Below are 19,658 nucleotides of genomic sequence, written 5' to 3'. Positions count from 1 at the left end.
AAAAAAAAAAAAAAAAAAAAAAAAATTGCTGGTAATTAATTTAAATAATTTATGTACTTATACATTCTAGTTTTATACAACCAATTATTTTAACTCTTGAAAAGGATAAAGATCATCATTTGTATAATAGCAAAGAAAAAAGAAAAAGAAACAACCTAATTATCAATTGGTAATCAGTTTAACAAATAACATATTCAAAACATAAAACAAACTGCAATATAGTCACTAAAATATGATTAAAAAATCATGAATGAGAATTTTTTGGGGGGGTTCCGGAAACCGACCTTGGGCCTGACCAAATAAAGACTGGCTTCGTTCTGGCCTGGGTTCGCTAGTCTCCGATTTTTTCCCGGGTGCTCGCAATCGTTCGGGGCACTGGAAGTATTTGCCCTGGGTTGATGGGGACCCCAGGCCCCCGGGCGCTCACTGGAGGGCAGAGGGACCTGGGCCACGGAGTCTCCAGCTCCGCTCCGCACTGCCCCGCACTGCTCCTGTTCCCCCGGCCCGCCCCGCTGTGACAGGGGTCATTTAGGGAAGGGAGGCACCGAGGGGTCCCCTGCGCGGCCTGGGCGGTGCCTCGGCGGTCCAGCGGGAGACTTTGCTGGGCGCTGTAAGCTCCTGTATCCCTAAGCCACAGATGGCTCTTGGAGAGCAGTGAGCAGCCTGTGGGGAGGAGCGGGCAGCGGGGCAGGAGGAGGCAGCAGCCCAGGCCCCACGCCAGGCGGAACCCGGGAGGCAGGGAGGAAACTGACTATAGGGTTAGGGTTGGTGGCGGCGGAAGTCCTCACCCATCGCGCCACTCTGGGTCTTCCTTCCGCAGTGGGCCAATGTGGGGCCCCGGGGTAGGAAGCCCTTGCCCCACACTGTGACCCACTTAAGCGCAGGCTGGAGGAAGCATAGGGGAACCCAAGGACCTATCTAGGTCACCCCATGGGTCACCCCACCCTGGCAGCTTACCACACGATTGGTTTTCCCCTACCTGCCAACCCACCTCGAGGAAAGCTCGACTTCCGAGCCCCGTGGGGCTTTCTTTTCTTTGGAGTTTCTTTTTCTGATTCTGTATTTGTCTTTAACTTTTCTTTCTTTCCTTTTTTTGTTTTTTGAGACAGGATCTTGCCATGTGGTCTAGCCTGGCCTTGAGCTCATGGCGATCCTCCTGCCTCAGCATCCCATCTGCTTGGATTACAGGTGGGCACCACCAGCCCAGCCTCCTGTCTTGGAATTTGTGTCCAGCAGAGACTTCCCATGGGATGGGTGGGTTACAATGACTCCTTGCCCTGCCAAACTTTAGCTGGGCTTCTGGATCTTCTCCTATGCCCACTTGTACACTTCCTTGTAAAATCCAGTTTTAGCAAACAATGCCCCTAAGTCAGTTTCTCAAAAACCCCATCCCGCACCTGAAATCCAATCACCACCTCAGTATCTAGTCAGATGCCTCATCTTCCACCCTCCTCCAGGTTGAGGGCTGATCACCTGGCCAGTCTCAACAAGTATCCTGTCAGGCCCCTTAGCCAGAATCCCCCTACTCCTGTTTTTTTCTTTCCTTTGGTCATTTTACGTCACTTGACTCCCACCCTTTCTTGGCTATCAATTTCTGCCTGCCCAGGCTGCATTTGGAGTTGAGCCCAGTCTCCCTTCCCTGTGACAATGGCCATGACCTTGAATAAAATCTTCTTCATGATGCTTTATCAAGTACCACTGAGCCACCGAGCTGTTTGTTTGTTTTGTGTGTGTGGCACTGAGGATTAAACCCAGGGCCTTGAATTTGGTTTTGAGTTTGTTTTTTGTTTGTTTGTTCTTTGGTTTTGTTTTTTGGTACCAGGGATCGAACTTGGGACCTTGCACTTGCAAGGCAGGCAGCAGCACCACTAAACTAAATCCCTGGCCCTGAGTAATGTCTTCTTTAACAAGGGTGCTTTTTTTTTTTTTCTTTCCAGTTCACTACCTCACACCTCTCCCTCATCTGTCTCTAAAAAGATCAGTGAGATCAAGATGATAAGTGCGTCCGTCATCACCCACATCTTATTCCTTGAGGTTTTTTGGTTTTTGTTTTTGCAGTGCTGGGCTGGAACCCAGGGTGTCACATAAGTAAAACAAGTGCTCTTCCACTGAGCTATCCCCCACTCCAATTCTTTGTTTTTTCATTTTCTTTAGTCTCTTGAAATTCACCCACGAGAGGGAAGGAGACAGCTGGCAGTAGGATAAGGAAGTCGTAGCAGAGTTCCCTGAGTCCCCACCGTGCCACAAACTCAGCTGGACCCTGATGGAGGCTCGGCCTCCTCCCTCCTGGGCCCACGTGTGGTAGCATCCTGTCCCCCTCAGCAGTTGAGGTGGACTGGTTCAGTTGTACAGTTAGGACAGGGTTGCGGGCGGTGGTGGCTGGGATCCAGTGATGTGCAGCCCGGACACCTGAGCCTCTGGAAGTCCCTTGGCTGTGATTCAGGTACCTGAGAATGTGGCTCCTCCCAGCTCCTTCAAGCCACAACAGCCGGAAAGAGCTGTAGTACTTTCCCAACAGGGACTTGGAATTCCCAGAGTGGGAAGTTCCCAGACCCTGAGGGAAAGGTAATTAGGTTCTGGCTCCTGTGTCCTGGTGGAGGGAGGCTATTGGGCTGTTATGAAGGTACTTCTGGGCTATGGCAGACTAAGGACTGGGTGAGGATCCAGAGATCTAAAGGCCCCTACGACAGGTCTCCAGAGTATGGCTTCCCACCCTTGGGAGAGACAGATGGAGAATATAGTCCATGCAGGAGAACAAATTTCTTTCTAAGCAATCTTTATTTCTCGCCACTGACCAGTAGGGCGATTACAGACAACTCCCCTGGGGAGCAGAGTTTCAGCGATGCAGCAACAGTCGGTCACCAAATCAGCATTATTGAGATACCAGGTTAGATAAATATTTTGTTTTAAACAAAAGCAAAAGAAGGCACAGAGGCCGAGAGGCCAAGGTGGGAACAGCCCATAGGTCATTCCGTTTTCATAGAAAACATGTCTGGCCCGAGGCTGTTCCTATGGTGGGCCCCCAAACACTCTAACCTTCCAAATAAATATATTTATCAGTAAATAAATAAATAATAAATAAATAATAAATACAAGTACAATCATAAATAGAGGGGCTTGGCCCTGTGGAGAGAGTTGGGATCCAGAGCTCAGGGACGATTCTGGAAACATTTGAAGAGAGGAAGGCCTGAGGTTCACTCATGTCACGTTCTAGGCGAGGTCTTCCTGAGGAGTGTCCCAAACCAAAGGCTTCCCGATCCTCATGTTCCAGACGTCCCAAGCGGAACTCAGAGATCCAAACCGGAAGCCCCCTTTGAATTCTTGATAGTGGTTAGTGAGCACCCCATGGTCCACACCGCACATCCCTATGCCCTCGGTTTCTGAGTGGTGGTATCGTTTCAAATTCCAAGCTTGCAGTTTGGCCCTGAGCCCCTAATTCCCTTTCGGAGCCAGAAGAGGATGAGGGGACCCGAAGGAGTGAATAACCAAAGGGACTGTGGTGGGGAGGGGGAGGGGTGGGCAGACATCTGTCCTTCTCACAGGGCAATGGCCCCGAAGTAGATCTGCCCCGACTCGGCGAAGTCGAGATAGCCAGGCAGATTGACCTCGGCGCTGAGGCGGTCTCCCTTCTGCAGCTGGAAGACCCCTCCCAGGTAGACAGGCTCGTACCAGGGCTTGAGCTCAGCCCCCTCTGAGGTCTCCTTCTGGCAGGGACTCTTGATGGCAGAGAGGAGGTTGACCTTGTCCTGGTAGGAGACGGCTAAGCGGCTGACAGTATGGGTGAGAAGCAAGTAGTAGGGGCAGCCTTGGCCCTTGAAGAGGACCTGGGAGTAGACGAGGTACAGCCCATTTGACGGCACCACCAGCTGGTTGTCTGTGAGGTTCATGCCATTGGCCATGAGGGCGTTGGCACGCTTGCTCAGCCACTCCAACTTCTCCTGTGCTTGTTGGTTTGCTGGAGGAGAGGGAAGTGAGTCAGTGTGGCCCTATCGGTTCACTCTCTGTGTCCTGGCCCTCAAGTTCTGCCCACCACTTCCGGTTTCTTCTGTCTTCCCACATCCCAGGTGGCTGCACCCCCCTTACGGTCTCCCTGTTCCTCTACCCTCCCCTTGCAACCCCCACACACTGTCTCCAAGGCCCACTTCCCTCAGCCCAGTGCAGCCCCACACCCAGCCGCTCTGGATCCCGTCTGCTCCTCCATCCCAAGGCTCAGAGAACTTACCTACAACATGAGCGACAGGCTTGTCCTTCCCGTTTTGAGAAGCTGATCCTATGGAGAACAGAGGAGAGAAAAAGTTGAGACCCTTAAACTTCCCAGAAGATATCTGATTTGACTTCCATTTTTTCTCCCTCAAAACCCAAAACTCTAAATTTCCCCCACTGCTTCCATCCCGTGACCAACCACCCCATCCAAACCCAGTTTCAGGGGGAGACTGGAGAAACTTACTGAGTGAGAATGTCTGGGCCAGGGAGCTGAAAGGGCTGCTCTGGAACTGTTGGGGAGAAGGGAGAAGGTCAGTACCACAGGAGGGGCCGCTGGCCGAACGTCCGGCTTGGGCTCCCTGCCACCTGCTTTGTCTGTTCAGCATCTCTTTCACTAATTGCCCAGAGACCTGACAAAGGGGCCAGACACCCTTTCTTCTCCTCTCTAATCTCTCCTTATCTTTTTCTCCTCAACTCTTTCCTTATGTTTCCTTTAACTCTGTTATCTCCCACATATCTTTTTTGTTTGTTTGCTTGTTTGTACTTGAGACTGACCTGGAACTCTCACTGTGTAGCCCAGGCTGGTCTCGATCCTCCTGCCTCAGCCTCCTGAGTGCGCCCCCTCGCCCGGCTTCTCCCACATCTCTTTCGGTCTCACCACCTTTATGTCCGTGTCTTCCCCATCTCCGCCCACACCCCATATCTGTCTCGACATCTCTGTGTCTGTCTTCATTCATTCTTTCTCTCATAGTGACTGAGCGTGTGTTAGATCTCCCACCTCTCTGTCTCTCCGAGTCTCTCCACACCTCTTTCTACCTCCTCATCTTTCTCCACGTCCTTCTCCCAGCCCTCCCTGCCAGCACCTCTTTCCCTCACCCTAGCTCTCTGGCTCTTTCTCTCCCCCTGCACACTCACCTCTTCCCGCTGGGGGCCAATCACTCCGAAGTGCAGCAGGCAGAAGAGCGTGGTGGCTCCCGCCACCAGCAGGAAGGAGAAGAGGCTGAGGCACCAGCACCGCCTGGAGCCCTGGGGGCCCCCTGCCTTCTTGAGGGGCTCCTCCCCAGCGAGCTCCACGTCCCGGATCATGCTTTCTGTGCTCATGGCGTCCGGGGCAGTGTGTGTGGGAGAGGGACAGAACCTGACTGTCTAAGTGTCTGGGCTTTTTCCAGAGGGGGTCTGGAGGTGCTTCTCTTCCTCCCGGCTGGTTCCTGGTGTCCTCGCAGAGGGAACTTCTGCTGGCCGGTGTGCAGACAGCTGCCTTTATAGCCTGGGGTGAGAGGGCGGGGAAAGGCTCTCATTCAACCAGTGGAAAACTTCCTTGGTGGAGAAACCCATGAGCTCATCTGCAGGAAGTGGTAGTGGGCCCTACACCTTCGGTCTCGGTTTCTTCTCCATCACGGGGCGGGGGTTTGGAAAGTTGGGGACACCCGGGCATCAGGGATCCTCTCCCCTCCCCGCCGGATTCTGAGGGGAGCTTCCTGGTCAGTTGCCACTGCATGTGTCGGACCCTGGACGCGGGGCCCCAGTTCCCCCTGGCCCCAGTGCTGATGGTCTCTGTTTCTCTGGGGGACCAGGTCTGTGTTCTGCTTCCCTCTGATCTCCAGACGGGACTCACGGGAGGATAAAGTGTGACACGGGAGGGGCGGCAGAAAGTGGCGCCTCTGACGGGAGACCCCGGCGGCGGGGGGGAAGCCCTGCCTGGGTCCCCCGGGAGGAGCGGCGGACAGGGAAGCTTGAGACTGACACACACTCGGGGCCTCTGGAAGGCTGAGGGGAGGACCAGCCTGGGCCGGCCCCAGCGGGAGTGAAATCGGGCCTGGAAATCCACAGACCCCGGGGGCCAGCCTTCTCCTTTCATTTTGACCTGGGCCCCACACTGCTGCTTTCAGTCTTGGCTTCCAAGGAACTCGGAAGGCCCTGTTCTTTTCACGAAGCCACCGCCTCTCAGAGCCCTGTCGCGTGGCCGTGCTGCCGCAGACGGCCACTGTGTCCCACACCTCCTGGCTCTGGAGGCTCCTCAGGGGCCTGTGTGCTCCGGAGGGCCCTGTACGCCGCCCTCCTTCACCCTTCTGCGTGGACGCCTCTGCCCAAAGCCTCGTGGAGCCCCTTCCCACAGCCCGCACACGTGGCCATGGCTCCCCTGTTGTCCTTTGCCTCCTGCTCCTGCAGCAGTCGGGCTGCCTGGCCTCGGAGTTGGCCCCGTCTTAGCTCCTCGGGCCTCTTACACCCTTGTTCCCTCCACAGCCCCTCTGTTCCTTGGAGAGACCTGGACAGTTCTCTCCTGCCCCAGACAGACGCAGCAGACAGTAGACAGTGTTTCAGAGAGAAGAGGTTTATTGGGCTTCATCCAGGGCACAGACGACTTCTTGTTGGAGTTGAGTGAAGCCGTGGCTGACCCTCCAGCCTCTGGCTTCCTTCTAGAGCCCCCTGCCCCTCAGACCTACTTCTCGCGCTCTCTGGGCGCGGATGGCCTTCTCAATCTTTGTCTCTGGGACCTCTCTAAGCTCCATAAATAAATAACTTAAAATTTCCTTCATAAATAGTCCCCCTTCCCTGCCTCCAGCCATCCAGCCGAGCATCCCCACGGCCTGCTCCTCCTCCGTGCCAGGTCCAGGCCCCACCTAGACCAGTCGGACAGACAAAAGCTCCGCGCTGTGCTGGGCATTGCTCGAAGGCTTGAGATTCTCAGCAGGGCATCCGGATGTTCTGGGAGGCGCAGTCCCCAGGAGGGCCTGGAATTCCTACTGTAAAAGCTCCAGGCGGCTTGAATGGGGGAGACTGGAGACTGTTGGGGCGGCAGGGGAGTGGTGGTGATGACCTTTGGAACGGTCAGAATGGAGGCAAAGTGGCGAGAAGGCCTTGAAACCAAAAATTATTTTCCTTTTTTTGGATTTTCCAAGCTCTACACAGCAAAAGCTCCAAAGAAGACAGTACTGGGGCTTAAGAGCAGGTGGCGGATGCCCTCAGTGTAGGTGAACAGCTGGTCTCCCTGTCTGAGCAGAAACACAGCGCCCTGGTACATAGAGCGCACCCAGGGATTCTGTGGCCCTGGGCACATGAACTTCTGGGACCTCTGGGTGCTGAGCAGAGTCAAAGGGGAGCCGTACCGGGAGGTGAGGAGCTTGACCTCGTGGGTCAGGTAGAGATAGTTGGGCACGGACGTGGGAGAGCAGCTTAGCCCGGAGAAGACCACCTGGGAGTAGACGAAGTAGAGACCACTGGTGGGGATCAGGAGGGAATTGTTGCTGAAGGAGAAGCCGCGGAGGAAGGCCATGTCCCTGCTCATTCTCCAGTTCAGCGAGTTCCGTGTGCCAGAATCTCCTGGGAAGAGCCACAGGGGTTGGGGTGGGAGTCAGGGATCTGGTCGGAGGCCTCCACCCCCGGGGGGTGCAGTGGGGTGGGGGTGACCTCTCCCTGTCCCTGGGGTGGGGAAGGGGGGGTACTTGGGTTCCCGGGTGGGGAGTAGGAGGAGAGCTGGGGAGGTCGGGTGCAAGTTTACCAACGAGGTGAGCAGCAGGTTTGAGGGAGCCATGGGAGGGTTGGTAGACAGTCCGGGCAGCTGAAGGTGGGAGGCCAACACCAGGGAGTCCCTAGGGGAGAAGACAGTGCAGAAGTCTCTAGAGGTTCAGGTCAGGCTGGGTCACACCAGCTGTCCCCAGAATACTACTGCCTCACCTGGGCCCCAGGCGGCAGCAGGGCCAGCAGCAGCCCCAGGAGGAAGAGGAGGGGGGCGCCACGCACCCTCAGGAGGTAGAGACGTCCAGGTGGTGACATGGGGAGAGTCTGCAGGGAGAGAGACGGCGTGGGGCGGGGCACACGGCCAAGGACAGACCTCCCGCCCGCCCGGCCCTGTGTGGAGACAGCCACCCTGACAGACAGGGTGCAGGACAGAGCAGGGGATGAGACCGAGGCAGGGAGACCTGAGGTGTGTGGGGGAGGCAGGAAGAGAGACAGGAAGAGAGAGAGGGATGGCACAGAATCAGAGAATGTGTGACCGGGACCAAGAGAGACTGACAGATGAAGAGGTACCGCTGGGGAACAAACCAAACCAAACCTACCAGGGCCCAGGCAGAGGCAGGCGGAATCCGGGCCAGAGGAGCAGGAGGGGCTGGGCCCAGGCGGAGGGGCAGGAAGGCACAGGACTGAGATGCGAGGCAGGCAGGGAGATGGGCAGGAGATTCTCACCTGCTCTGCAAGGCCCCTGGGCCCAGAGGGACGCTTGGGTCCCTTTATAGAGGAAGCGGCAGTGGCAGTGAGGCGGGTTCTAGGTCGGGGCTGGGGCCTGGGGAAGCCCCCAGGGCTTAGAAGATACTGCTGTTTCAGTCGAAGGCAGGAAAGGCTGAGGCCTAGGAGAGAACCGCAGCCTGGGGGCTCAGGCCACTGAGTTCTGGGAAAGGGAGTGGGCTCAGGGGCACCGTGGGCTGGGACAGCCAGGGAGTGAGGTCAGGCCTAGGAGTTCCAGAGAAGGGACAGGCAATTCGGGGAGCTTCTGGGGAGCAGCTGGGCTGTGGGCTGAAAGTGCAGTTCCCTGAAGAGTGCTCATTTATGACAGCTCTGCGCCCCAGGCCGACTGCAGGCTTCTCCCTGCCCATTTCCTTCTCTGGTACGCCCAGCCTTGTGTGCTTTCAGGTCACCTGGCAGGTTGCAGATCAAGAAGCTCCACACAGACCCCTGGCCAGGACTCCCGGATGTGCGCCCACTGTCCGGGTGAAAACGTTCCCGGAGCCCCTTCCGCTCCGCAGACTGTCCGGGTTGGCGGAGGATCCTTTGGTGCCCTCATCCAGGGATGACTCGCGCAGCCGCGCACATGGAGATCTCACCCATGTCTGAAGGATGCCACCTGCCTCGTGCCCCGACAGCGTCGAGAGCCATGCTATACAGTGTTTTGAGAAAAATCACTTCATAATTAAATTGTGGTTAGGGCTGTCGGAGGCCCAGTGTCTCCTTGCCTGAGAGCCAGTTACAGCAGGCAGAAAAAAACTCTGTGCCACAGCTGAGGCCTCAATGGTCCCTAGAGCAAAAGCAAGATTATATCAGCTGGAAACATCCCGGGTCTTTGAGAACCAAGTGATGATAAAGAGAGAGGAAGGTTTCTCCTGGGAGAAGGACAGATTTCTCATTAGCCTGCTATCTCTTCTCACCTGCTATTGTAAGAATGCTTTTCCCATCTCATCTCCTCGTCAACATAGCCAGTACGCCTTCCCCTTATCGCGTGCACTAATAAATAGTGCTTAGCTCGAAGCGACTTTGTCTTTGCCCACTCTGGTACTGACCTCCCAGCTTGCCATGGGCTTCAAGATTGTGTCTTTCTCTTCCTTTATCCCTCAGTGCACCCCTTTCTATGCAGATAGGAGGACTAATCGTCCCCAGTACAACAGATCAGACTGATACAACCCCAAATGCACACTCCAGGCTCCCCAAGTTCTCCACGGGGGCAGATTTGGACTTCCTCACAGGAGGAGCCTAAGAGTAGTGATCTCGTGAAGGGTGGAGGTAGCCAAGGGCCTTGCCTTGAAGTTGCATTTCAGAGCCAACACACTACTGTGGGGGCTGCAGCTATAGCTTAGTGGCAGCACACTTGCCTCCACGGTGTGAGGCCCTAGGTTCAACCCTCAGCACCACAAAAAAATAAAAAAATAAAAATAAATCATTCTGGATTATTCTTCCTCCCCTCTGTCTTTATTGGCTCTAGGGATTGAACCAGGGCCTGGCACCTGTTCTGTTTGTGCATGCGCCTGACCACTGAGCTACAACCTTGATGTTTCTCCTTTATTGACGTGTAACCTGGGTCACTGAGCGCGCCCCTCTGAGGTGCGTAGCCCGTGGATGTGTCCGTCTCTGTGACCATGTAGTGCTACCCAGTTCCACACACCTCTGAGTCCCCAGCAGGTTCCCTGGTGGCCCCTCCAGTCAACACCCCGCAAAGACAACTAAGTACTCTCTGACCGCTGTCGACAAGGATTAGTTTTTCCTGCCTTTCAGTTTCATATAAGAAATCATACAATATGTACTCCTTTGCGTTTAGCCCTTTTTTGTGTGCCCGGGATTGAACTCTGGCCCTTGTGCTTTTGAGTCAGGCGCTAGAACCACTGAGCTAAATCTCTGGCTCATTGGCTTTTTTTTTTTTTTTTTTTTCTGATCAACATTGTATTTGTGAGATCACCCCCATGGTTGTCTATATCAGACTTTTTATTGTGATATAATATTATTTTCTATCAATATGCTTCAATTCATTCTTACAATGATGGATAGACACTTGGTTTTGGTTGATGTGAAAAACATTGATACGAATGTTCTTGTATTTTTTATTTATTTATGGTATCAGGAATCAAACTCAGGACCTAGCACTTGCGAGGCAGGCAGCAGAACCACTGAGCTAAATTCCCAGCCCATGAACATTCTTTTCCATAAGTCAGTTTTCACTTAGCTTCTAAATTATAGGTTTTAAAAAAGCAACATTTCTAAACATGATTTTATTCAATTTTTATAAGATCAAGATGCTATAATACCAGCTAGTTACTTCAAATAATGGCATTGCTGCTGCTGCTGTTTTGATTCCATCTGAGGGTTGTAGAGAGGCTGGGACTAGTGGTGCAGAGTCTAAATCCCTCCCCCTGCCCACAGGGAACACGGCTGCTCTCAGAATAAGGTTCCTTAAGAGTTTTGGTGTCCTCTGACATGCAGATAATGTTCTGGATGTGTATACGCTATTCATCCTCTTTTTCTTCTCTATTTGAGGTCTTGTAATTTTGCCTACCATGTTTTACTAGTCTTACTAATTCTTTTTATTCTGCAAGGGCTGGATAATACGGTCCCTTCCCTCATAAGTAGCATGATCCACATTCCTATAAAAGACAGGTTTACAAGAGAAAAAAATAATAAATTTATTTAATCAAAGTTTTATGTAACAGAGGAGGCTTCAGAAAGGAAGACCCAAGCCAGCCTCGTGGTGCACGTCTGAAATCCCAGCACTTGGGAGGCTGAGACAGGAAGACCACAAACTTGAGGCCAGCCAGGGCTAGATACTGAAACTCTGTTTCAGAACAAACAAGCAAAACAAAGCAGAAATAAAGGCCCGAAGACCTAAGGAACACTGCCCGCTGTATGCTCAGACTAGACCAAGAGTTAACGGACCTGTAGGAATTAGACAGCCAGGGCCTGACCCAGTGAACTCAGTGGGGAATCCGCCGAGCCCACCTGTTCAGCTTCTCAGCCTCCCTACGTGGCACTTTTTTCTCCTGGGCATGGTGCAAAATCCCTCTGGAAAGGGGGTCTTAGACCCGCTCTCAGGCAGGTAGGTCACAGAGGATTTCTTTACGGTCACCTGTTACATGCGAAGGTGTGAGCTGGAGTGGGTGCCGGATTATTCAGTGTTTCCGTGCTGTAGTTTGAAGGACCCGTCTTAGGGAGGAGGAATTCTACTTCCTGTAGCTTGTTTTGGGAGAGAAAAAGGGGCGAGAGACAGGAGGGCAGGAGAAGATCAGAGAGACCTGGATTCGGAGACTGCTTCTGAGGCCTTCCAAGTCCTTTAGTCCAGGGGCCACTCCTTGGGGGGCCCGTTCTGAGTCCCCGCAGGTCTCAGCCCACCTGGTCAGCTTCTCTTCTACGCCACAAACCTCACTGAGCACAGGGCTTGGCAGACGCAGACGGAGGCTCCCTGACCTCCGGGAGCCAAGCACAACAGAGCTCGCTGGGTCCCTGACCAGGGGCTGCTGGTCACCCACGGGCAAGCGCGGCCGGCCTGGCCTTCACGGTAGGGGCGGGAGGGTTCGGGTGGAGGAAGGGAGTGCGCGCAAAGCCAGAGGTGAGAGGGAGCCCGACCTGTGTCCCATTGTGCAGCGGGCACGCAGGGAGGGAGGGAAGCCGTGTGAATTCCGTTCCCAGTGTCAGTGTCGGGAGCCGAGGAACTCTAGGGAGGGCGGGGATGGAGCTCGCGGGGAGAACCTTGTCCAGCATGTATGAGGCTCCTCCTCCATCATCGGGGAAAAGAGAAAGAAAACGAAGGAAAAGAAAAAAAGTTAAGTGAGGGAGGGACCCACTCATACTGGACTGTTAGAACACCGAGCCTGAAAGCCACACGAAGAGTGGATGTTTTCTAAGGGCTGGGGATGTTCATGCTTTCAGTGCAAAGGCATTGGGTTCAGTGTCCAGTATCGCTAAATGAATAAATAAACAAATCTACAAAAACAAAAAACAGCAACAAAAACACCCCAAACAACCCAGAACGGAATGGGTTCGGATCTTAGGGAGGAGGGGAAGCACACGCACGCAGACCAAGGGGGAGGGCTTTATAACACCCAGCAGGGAGACGGCAGGGCCTGGAACTCGTGCAGGGCCGCAGGGGGTGCAGGACGAGTGCTCCCAGGCAAAACCTGTAGGTCTTGGTGGCTGTCCGGATGTGACGGGAAAAGCGCAAGTGCCTCTCACACGTCTTGATCTGGATCTTGTCTTCTCACGAGGGAGTGGAGACATGGTCTCAATATGTACCCTGGGCTGGCCTCGAACTTGTGGTGCTCCTCCTGCCTCGGTTTCCCAAAGGCTCAGATCGCAGCTGGACAGGGCCACGCCCGGCCCACTGGTCTTTTTATTCTCATTATCCGTGTGTCACTTTCAGTTTCCCTTTTGACCGCAGTTCCTTTCCTTGTCTATATTCCTCTTCCTGAGGTCCTTTTCTTCTTTCTGTGCCTCTCTTCCTTTCTCATCATGTGAGCGGGTGGAGGGAAAGACCCCGGTGAAGCCAGCGCACAGGATGGAGCAGTGTTGCAGTTAACAGCGAGGCAGACAGCAAGAGATGGCGTTGAAGTCAGAGGGACGGGGACCTGGGGGGACAAAAAGGGGAAGGCAAGGACTCGGGAGACACACAAGAGAGGCGGAGAGGAAGGGAGGGCGAGTCCCGGGCCGCGCCTGTGTCATGGGAGTTTGCCATGTGCTCTAGATTGCTCCCTGAGATGGCTGATCTCAGTTTCAATTTGTTTTAGGAGCTGTGTGAAATTCAGTTTCGTGGGTACGGCAGTTGGCCTGGGGCTTTCCCCGAGTGGGAGGGCTGAGGACCCAGGTCTTGTGTGGAATTCAGGGAGACAGACTCAGTCTCTACGATGGTCTCTGTAGGGAACCAGTGACTCTCTGGGGCCGTGATGAGGCTGAAATGGCCTCAAACTTGATCCGGATTTAACCTCAGCCCAAATCACAACTCAAAGTCAACCCCAGTGGTGACCCCAACCTCAAATCTAAACACATCCACTCCATAAACCCCAAATAAAAAGGTATACTCTAGACCAAACCAACCCTGTTTCTGGGGTTAATCTTGAAACCCACTGATCCCCACTCCTAACCCCACACTGCGTCACTCTAGATGCAACTCTGACTGCAAACCTGCAGCTGAACTCTGCTGTGTCGGGCACGGTTCACCCATCGTCCCCCCACTCAGCGAGCGCCTGCCGGGTGCCGCGCGGGGACAGGCAGCAGGGACCGAGTGGCCAACACGCACGGCAAGGAACTCACACTTCTGGGGCAAATATTCCAGGGAGCCCGAGCAGAGAAGAAATGAACCAGAGCTGGGCAGAGCGCTCACCCCGCAAGTCGGGGGTCCTGGGTTCCATCCCACCGGGAGCGCAAAACAAACCCAAACTGAAGAACAAAGAACGCCTGCCTGGAAAGCGCAAGGTCCCGAGTTCGATCCCGGTACCAAGCATCAAAACAACAAAAACCAAAAACCGAAGAGGGTAGCAAGCAGTGGCTGACAGGGCGGTGTGGAGAGAGGCAGGGATTACTCGGCCGCCGTAGTCAGGAAAGTAAAGCCCTCTCCGAGCGGTCAAGTGGAATTCTGGCTGAGACCCAGGTGACAGAGCTGAGTGACCAGGCGAAAATGGGCAGGTGGCTGCCTCAGAAAGAGAGGCCGGGAAACAAGGTTGGAAACAGCAGGGGTCAGGTCCCGCAGGGCCGTGCGAGGAGGGAGAGCACCTCCGACGTATTCAACCAGGGGAAGTTAGGAGGGTGTGCGTGTGCGTGTGCGCGAGTGTGTGTGCGCCCGCGACTGGATTATGTGCTTCCATTTGCTGCAGGACAACAGCCAAAGCAGGGACACCTGTAGGAGGTGGTCAGCGTGGTGCTGAAGAGGCTCGCAGCGGAAGCGCAGATCGGACACATCCGGGGGCGGGGGGGACTGACCCGGCGGCAGGAGGGGCTGGCTGGCTGGGAGAGGAGCAGAGGGGCAGGACTCCGAGAGGACAAGTTCAGTCTAAATCGCTTGGAATTGCAAGACGTCGCCTGGGCCCGGGTTTATGGTTTATGAGTCTACATTTCAGGGAAGGTCAGAGGGAGACTGGGCGCTCTGTGTGAAGATGGCGTTCAAGCCTGGGACCTGGAGGAGAAACCTTGTCTTCTGCTTCTCCGCAAGACCCCTCACGGTGGTGCATTTCTCCGGATGCGCCTTCCTTCCCTCACTGGGTGGGAAGCAGCAACCTCGTCGTCCAACCGAAAGCCGCCAAGCTCCTACTGAGCTCCTGAATCCTCCGTGGGATTTTTACCTCCCGATTCAGCTCTGTGCCCAAGGCCCCTTCTTCCAATCTGTTCCAGCCAGCGTTCTAGGGAACTGCTCACAGATTCAAATCCTCTTCTTTGGGAGCCCCTCCCTCCGGACTGTGAAACCTGGTTTTTCCCAAATGATTCAACTGCTCTCTGTGGGGAAGGCCGGGTTTTCTCCCTCCCCAGCACGGGGAGAAGGGGGCAGAGGGGAGAGGTCAGCGCTCTCTTCTCTCCCGCTGCACCACTGTTCCCTTCTGCTCTCTCCCATGCCTTTGCCTCTGCCACACTCTTCCTGTGTTCACAGCACAGTCTTCTTTTTTTTTTTTTTTTTTTTTTGTACCGGGGATCGAAGTTGGTCCTCACACTGGTGAGGCAGGCAGTGCACTACTGAGCTACATCCCGGCCCTGTCAGCATCTTAACTTGCACATCCATCTGGGTTTTTCTCCATCTTTAAGGACTTCAAAACCATGCAGATCTGATGAATCTTATTTCGCTCTGTTCAGTTTTGTTTTGTTGTGGTCCTGGGGATTGACCCAGGGCCTTTGCACTGAGCTACATTCCCGGTCTTTTTTATTTTGAGACAGGGTCTCCCTGAATCGGCCAGGTTGGGCTCAAACTTGCGATCCTCTGGCCTCAGCCTCCCAGAGTGCTGGGATTACAGGCGCTTGCCACCATCTGAGGCGTCTGTTCAGCTTTCTCACGCGGGGACAGGGTTCTTTCTCTGCCCCACCTTAGCTACCCCTTAGAAAGGCTGCACTTTCGCCCCTCAGCCTCGCTCCGAAGGGCTACGACCTCAAGAGCTTCACCTCTGAATTGTTTACCTCACCACCCACTCACTTTTCCCACCTCTCAGCCCCAATCTCATTGAATTCTTCGTTTTCCCCAGACCTCCAGCTTCTCGATTTAGTGTAGCACATTGTGCAGGAGCAGCAATTTCAGCTACGCTGTCACGGGCAGTTCAGAATCCCTTACCTGCTTGATGTTCTACGCGCGGGACCTTGAAATACTCGGTTCGGGTAAACCCCAAGGTCTCTCCTGCATCTGTTCTTCTTGACTGAGCATGCAGGAATGTTTCACAGTGAGGCCTGGCGCTAACCTGGCCATCTGATGGCAGGGGCCCTCATGGGCGCTCACTGGGCCTCGTCCTTCTGTGTGGACCCCTGTTGTGTTCCTGCAGGTGATATTCTGGATCTCCACACCCCTGCGTCCTTCACCTGACCTTTCTGCTCTCACTTGGTGATGCTGCCGTCTATTTTATTGAGTTTATGCCCATCCAAAGTGGATGCCCTTCCTTTTTTTTTTAGGGGTCACAGGGTCTCACTCTGTAGCCCAGGCTGGCCTCAAACTCAGAGCAATCCTCCGGCCTCAGCCTCCTCAGTGTTGAGACTATAGGTGTGCACCAACACGCCTGACTCTTCTTTCTTCTCAACCCTTCACTTGGTAGTCTTTACTGATCCTTTAGTCTTTGCTCCTCATCCCATTTTTTTTTTTTTTTTTACTTTGTTGTACCAGGGATTGAACTCAGGACCTTGCGCTTGTCAGGCAGGCATGGTGCCACTGAGCTAAATCTGTGGCCCTCTTCCTTTTTCTTTACTATAATCTCCTCTATTAAAAAAAAATATTTTTAGCACTCAGCATGGTAGCCAGGCCTGGTGGTCCACGCCTGTAATCCCAGCACTTGGGAGGCCGAGCCAGGAGGATCACCACAAGTTCAAGGCCAGCCTGAATATGTAGTAAGACCCTGTGTTCAAAAGAAAAGGTAGATATATATTTGTTCAGTGTCTTTTTCTCTTCACTTACTGTCCTTTCACTTTACAAATATACTCCATTTATTTCTTGAAAATAGACCCCCCCGGATTCCTACCTGCACTTGCTCTCCCTTGAATATCTATTCGTCTCTCACCGTCCCTTTCTGGGGCTCGACACACAACCCCTTGACCCACGCTGTTTTAGGAACTGGTAAGATTTTCCTCCTCTGTCCACTTCGTGGGTAGAAGTACGAGACGATTCTTAGTTGCTTTCTCTACTCACTGTGCTATGACTTTGCAGCCACCTCCTCCGTGGCCTCCCCTCCCACTCATCCCTCAACCTGTGCCAAGTGATTTCTGTCCCTCTGTTAAATGGAAACTCTCTCTCAAATTTTGCAATTGTCGAGTTCCTAAACCGAAAGGTCCTTTCTACCTTCACTTATCAGACCTCTTTGTTTTTCATTACTGGAAAACTGAGCCCCAGTAAGTGCTAAGTTATACTGCTAGTCCTGCCCTACTTTTTTGGGGGGTTTTTTGAGACAGGGTCTCACTGTGTAGTTGAGACTGACCTGGAACTCACTAGGTAGCCCAGGCTGCTCTCGAACTCACAGCGATCCCCCTGCCTCAGCCTCCCGAGTGCTGGGATTACAGGCGTGGGCCACCACACCTGGCTACCATGCTGAGTGTTGAAAATATATATTTTTTTAGTGGAGATTATAGTAAAGAAAAAGGAAGAGGGCCACAGATTTAGCTCACTGGCACCATGCTTGCTGGGATTACAGTCGTGTGCCATCACACCAGCACCCCCTTCTTTTTTTTTCGAGACAGGGTCTCACTCTGTAGCCCAGGCTGGTCTTGAATTCACCATGTAGCCCAGGCTGGATCTGAACTCACAGTGTTCCTCCTGCCTCAGCCTCCCAAGTGCTGGGATCATAGGTATATGCCACCACATCCAGCCTTCCAAGCCCATTTTTATTTTTATAACTTTGAGACAGGGTCTTGCTAATGTGCCATGGTCAGGCTGGCCTTGAATTTTTAATCTCCCTGCCTCAGCCTCCAGAGCAGCTGGGATTATAGGTGTGCACCACCATACCCAGCAAAACTGTCCATTTTTATGCTTAGATTTGATGAAGAATAAGCAGACATGTGGAAGTGAGATTAGACACAAAGAGTATGATCTAATTAATGGGCACGAGCAGGGCGTGGTGGCGCAGGCCTGTAATCCCAGCACTCGGGAGGCTGAGGCAGGAGGATCGCGGTGAGTGTGAGACCTGGGCTACTTAGTGAGTTCCAGTTCAGTGTCAACTACATAGTGAGACCGTCTCACAAAAAAAAAAAGAAAGAAAGAATGGGCCCAGTCTGAGGGAAGACCCACCAAGGCCTGTTCAGCTTCTTGCTGGTGTGGCCTTCCTTCCCTTGGGTAGGGGTCAGAACTCCTCTGGAATTAACATTTTGGGACCTATTTACTAGCAAAGAATTATATCACGGCCAGCTCATACAGGAAAGGTGGGGAGGACCGAGTACTTCAAGGTTTTATGGCTGGCTTGGTGAAACAGGAGTTTTAGTTTTTATGGCTTTGGGAAGTGGAGTTCTGGTTTCTGTGCCTCACTTTGGGGCGATAAAATTTAGGAAGGCAGGTGGGCAAGGGGAGCTCAGAGACTCTTCTCGGGCCACCTGCCTCTTTCCTTCAAGGCCCCCAGCTCACACAGGCATAACACTTTGGGGCACCATGCCCGGAGCCCCCAGGGACGGGGTTCCTGACTGAAGCCAAAGGGCCGGTAACAGGAGGAGGTGGGCGTCTGAAACTGACAGTGACTTCACTCTGTGACTCTCCTGTCCTCTCTCTGCAGTGTCCCCGGGCCACTGCCACAGCCCAAAGCCAAATCCCGACCTCGGCATTCAGTGGCCCTTTCTTCACCTGTGCCGTTCACTCCGGGGCTCAGCTTGCCCTGCACAAGCCCCGTTTTCCGACTTCCCAGCTCCGCTCAGGGCCTCGCCTCCACCTTGCCCTGGAGATGCTGCATTTGCCAAGCCTGCTCACAGGCTGTCCCTCTGGGAGCGGCCTTCAACCAGCCCACGAGCTAAGGTCTGCCCCTGGTGTGTCACAAACATGAACCGAGCTCCAATCTACCTCTGGCTTACGGGATGCTTTGCCGACCTGCCCTGAACAGACTCCCCTCAGGTCCTTTTCCTAACTTAACCCAAACCTGTCCTCACCAAGCACAGACCCTCTCCCCTCACGAGTCTTCCCAACCCCACTTCTCAAACTGGACCCCGAAGCATCCTCCACTGAGCCCCAACTTCTGGCGGGGACGGAGACTGCACACTTCCCCCTCCCCAGTTGTCGCCTGGCAGGCACTGAGTCAGCCCTTGGGGATCCCTGGGCCCGGCCCCCACTGCGATGGACAGGATGCCTGCTGCCCGGTGCCAGGGGGTCAGAGGAAGCCAGGGCCTCTAGGGCTCAGTATTTTTATCAGCCGAGGAAACAAGAGACACAGAAGCGGAAATTGTGTGGTCAGAGAAAGTGAACAGCCTTTATCTCGGGGGAACCCCCATGAGGGCTGGGGGCCAGACATCAGGGAGGGGCGCTGGGAAGAGGGAGGCCCGGGGCCCAGGCATCAGGACTTATCTTGCCGAGGTCTTATGTAACCCTCGCAGAAAGGGAAATTATGTAACTAAAACCTACAGCGGGTCTCCTGGTGGAGAAGCAAGCGTGGACTCGTTTCCTGCTGCTTTCCTGCCAACCCCCCACCCAGCTCGGCGGCAGTGTGCACCCCAACTCCCCCAACTCCCAACCCAGGCTCTTTGCATGCCACTTCCGAAATCTCCGGCCTGCGAGAGGAACCGGACGCCTGGGCTGCTCAGTTGGTCTCTTCTCTGAATCACAGCAGCTTCCTCTCAGGTCTTTCTCACCAGTCCTTCCCCCTCCCCGACTTCTGCCTGGTCCTTGAGGCCTCGGGCCTCTTCCTGACACAGACGGTCTCCTCCAGGGTCCGCGCCCACCCATCTCCCCTTGGCTTCCCTTTCCTGTCCCCCGTCAGCTTCCACTGGGCCTCCGTGGAGACCTGGCCTCAGGACCGGGCAGTGCTGCTCCTCCTGTGGACTCAGTCCTCCCTCTCTCTCCCCGCCCAGTGGAGCCCAGCAGCACGGCCGTTTCCGGGCCGCCAGAGCAGACCCGTCGG

At 54.2% G+C, this 19,658-nt stretch overlaps 3 protein-coding genes across 3 annotated transcripts in view; all 3 read right to left on the bottom strand.

Moving 5' to 3' along the window:
- Positions 1–2,807: 2,807 nt before the first annotated feature.
- Positions 2,808–5,410, bottom strand: Tnf (tumor necrosis factor). The gene is made up of 4 exons (XM_010609842.2): positions 5,119–5,410; positions 4,448–4,493; positions 4,223–4,270; positions 2,808–3,955 (listed from the first exon to the last, which is right to left on the bottom strand). The coding sequence occupies exons 1-4, from the start codon at positions 5,302–5,304 to the stop codon at positions 3,537–3,539; spliced, it is 699 nt and encodes a 232-aa protein (XP_010608144.1). The 5' UTR covers positions 5,305–5,410; the 3' UTR covers positions 2,808–3,536.
- A 1,695-nt stretch (positions 5,411–7,105) lies between these two features.
- Positions 7,106–7,977, bottom strand: Lta (lymphotoxin alpha). Its single transcript, XM_010609841.1, has 3 exons — positions 7,879–7,977; positions 7,703–7,793; positions 7,106–7,524 (listed from the first exon to the last, which is right to left on the bottom strand). The coding sequence occupies exons 1-3, from the start codon at positions 7,975–7,977 to the stop codon at positions 7,106–7,108; spliced, it is 609 nt and encodes a 202-aa protein (XP_010608143.1).
- Positions 7,978–18,177: 10,200 nt separating this feature from the next.
- The window catches only part of Nfkbil1 (NFKB inhibitor like 1), a 12,717-nt gene continuing 11,236 nt past the window's right edge, over positions 18,178–19,658 (bottom strand). The window contains exon 5 of the mRNA XM_033766596.1: positions 18,178–18,237. Within this exon, the coding sequence (XP_033622487.1) occupies positions 18,178–18,237 (60 nt within the window). The remainder of the gene's footprint in view (positions 18,238–19,658) is intronic.

The sequence above is a fragment of the Fukomys damarensis genome, unplaced genomic scaffold (genome assembly GCF_012274545.1).
Source record: "Fukomys damarensis isolate Sample0158 unplaced genomic scaffold, DMR_v1.0_HiC HiC_scaffold_20, whole genome shotgun sequence".
Classification (NCBI taxonomy): domain Eukaryota; kingdom Metazoa; phylum Chordata; class Mammalia; order Rodentia; family Bathyergidae; genus Fukomys; species Fukomys damarensis.
Note: the sequence above shows the minus strand (reverse complement) of the source record. Positions and strands in the feature narration are given on the sequence as shown.

Bases quoted from the DNA above. Each gene is read 5' to 3' on its own strand.
- Tnf (XM_010609842.2), bottom strand. From the start codon at position 5,304: ATGAGCACAGAAAGCATGATCCGGGACGTGGAGCTCGCTGGGGAGGAG. The intron at 4,494-5,118 runs GTGAGTGTGCAG...TCTCCCCAACAG, and splicing joins TTGGCCCCCAGCGGGAAGAG to TTCCAGAGCAGCCCTTTCAG. The intron at 4,271-4,447 runs GTAAGTTTCTCC...TGTTCTCCATAG, and splicing joins GGCCCAGACATTCTCACTCA to GATCAGCTTCTCAAAACGGG.
- Lta (XM_010609841.1), bottom strand. From the start codon at position 7,977: ATGTCACCACCTGGACGTCTCTACCTCCTGAGGGTGCGTGGCGCCCCC. The intron at 7,794-7,878 runs GTGAGGCAGTAG...CTTCTCCCCTAG, and splicing joins TGCTGCCGCCTGGGGCCCAG to GGACTCCCTGGTGTTGGCCT. The intron at 7,525-7,702 runs GTAAACTTGCAC...GGCTCTTCCCAG, and splicing joins ACCTGCTGCTCACCTCGTTG to GAGATTCTGGCACACGGAAC.